Source organism: Triticum aestivum, chromosome 2B, assembly GCF_018294505.1.
Source record: "Triticum aestivum cultivar Chinese Spring chromosome 2B, IWGSC CS RefSeq v2.1, whole genome shotgun sequence".
Classification (NCBI taxonomy): Eukaryota; Viridiplantae; Streptophyta; class Magnoliopsida; order Poales; family Poaceae; genus Triticum; species Triticum aestivum.
Window position 1 is genome coordinate 94812516 of NC_057798.1, and position 1968 is coordinate 94814483.

Sequence of the window (1968 nt, forward strand, 5' to 3'; positions counted from 1 at the left end):
AAACTATGCAAGATCGATGAAAATATTTTCAGGTAACATACAGATGCATCATGGAAAAGCTAGCAAGCTATTTATGCTTTGTCAAGGGAGAAAATACGTTCTATGTAAAAGAAACTGGTATTACCAGAGTAACAAAAACCATCTACAGAATAACTAAGAGGCAATGTAGGAAAAACAATGCGAGCTATAAAAGTATGCAGCCCCTTGAAGGTTAGATCTTATCATCTCCCAGTCGTAGCACCAGCTGAAATGGAGCGAAGCAAACTCTGATAACATGTATATCTACTCGTATCTTGTGTTGAGAAGTATCGATGAATCAAATTACAGAAATTCTAATACAAACAGGAAGGCACAGTACGACCCAACCAAAGAAGCATGAGTTACATTCAGGAGATCTGTGTTCTAGAAGTTCTTCAAGATTTTATCCTGTGATACACCATCTGCTGTAAGGGCCGAGGTGACCTCCTCGATCATTTGGCTTTGCCCGCATAGCACAGCCCCAGTGGAAGTAGGATTGGCAATGTTCTTGGCTTCCAAGAACGCGCGCTGAACATACCCCTTTTCACCTTTCCAGCTATCATCTGGCCGTGACAGGACCGGCACTATCTTGAGCCCAGTTGACTCCCACTCTGCAAATCTCTCCTGATACGCCATTGTTTCCAGATTCCTGGCGCCATAGTAGAGCCTCACATCAGCTCTCTGCTTGGCCGCGAAGCCGAACTCGATGAGCGAGCGGATCGGGCTAATCCCGGTCCCGGTGGCAAAGAGGAGCAGCGTCTCCGCGGCGTCCGCCGGGGTCACCCTCTCGATCGGGAACCCCTTGCCCATGACCGCGCCGAGCTCCACCACGTCCCCGCCGCGGAGACCGCAGAGCTTCTCCGCGGTGGCGCCGGGCACGGCCTTGACGAGGAACTCGAAGGCGCCTCCCCCCGGCGGCGACGCGATGGCCATGAAGGCGGGCTTGAGGTCGTCCTCCCCGGGGACGCGGACCAGGAGGTACTGCCCCGGCGCGGTGAAGGAGGAGGCGAGGTCGGCGGCGTCGGAGAGGTCGACGCGCAGGTGGAAGAGCGAGCCGTCGGCGCTGGCCGCGCCGATGGAGGCGACGGGGGCCGCGTTCCAGACCGCCGCGTCCTGCTTGACCGCGGCGGCGGCCAAGGAGGGCAGGCGGCGCCGGAGGAAGGGGAGCGATCGCAGCATTTTGGGGCTGGCGAAGGCATGCCGGGGGGCGAGGGGCGTGGCGGAGATGGTGGCGGCCGTGGCCATGGCGAAGGGCTGGGACTGGAGAAGGCGCCGAGAAAGCAGGAGATCGTGGGGATCGGGTGGCGATTAGGAGAGGAGAGGAGCCCGTGGCTCTTGGGATGAGGAGGGAGGGTGGGGATCGGGCTTGGGTGGGCCCGGTGCTGTCAGGTCAGGTGCGCACGGCCCATGATCAATAAAATCTCATTATCCCATTTCCACGTGGAGCCTCCTCCTTTGATTTATCAAACCTTTCGAATTTCAAACCATTACCTTGAGGTTCCTCTTTTATTCAAAGGACCTCCATAAATCTCTTTGAGCCATTTAAAGTATAAAAACATAGTATATTGATTAATTTGTAGGATCGAATCTGAATTCTGTATTGGTATTCACCACGGTTTTGGTGTTTAGATGGTTTAGTAATAAGGAGCTGATATTGAAACTTTGGAGGAGCATGTCTCTAATGTAGGGTGACACCTCTTATTAGATGGAAACAAGCCTTGTCTGCTCTCTGCCCCCTTTGATCTAACATCCGCCGCCAGCAACTTCTTCTCCAACGAGTACTTTGACAGGCTCCAACCGACGCCATCGTTGTCCATCTGCTAGAACCGCCGCACACAAAGAAGAGCTAACGATGTTATGCCCACACAGAGTGCGACGAGCCTGCAACATCTCTCCCTTTGGCCGGAGTTGGAGAAGATAGGGGTCAAGTTCGCTAGAGTTGGGGAAGAT

At 53.9% G+C, this 1968-nt stretch overlaps 1 protein-coding gene across 1 annotated transcript; it reads right to left on the reverse strand.

The window, feature by feature from the left end:
• Positions 1 to 250: 250 nt before the first annotated feature.
• Positions 251 to 1347, reverse strand: LOC123043661 (fruit protein pKIWI502). The gene has a single exon (XM_044466180.1). It carries the CDS (start codon positions 1261 to 1263, stop codon positions 403 to 405), a length of 861 nt encoding a protein of 286 aa, XP_044322115.1. The 5' UTR covers positions 1264 to 1347; the 3' UTR covers positions 251 to 402.
• Positions 1348 to 1968: the final 621 nt, after the last annotated feature.

Coding starts and splice junctions, on each gene's coding strand:
- LOC123043661 (XM_044466180.1), bottom strand. CDS start 1,263: ATGGCCACGGCCGCCACCATCTCCGCCACGCCCCTCGCCCCCCGGCAT.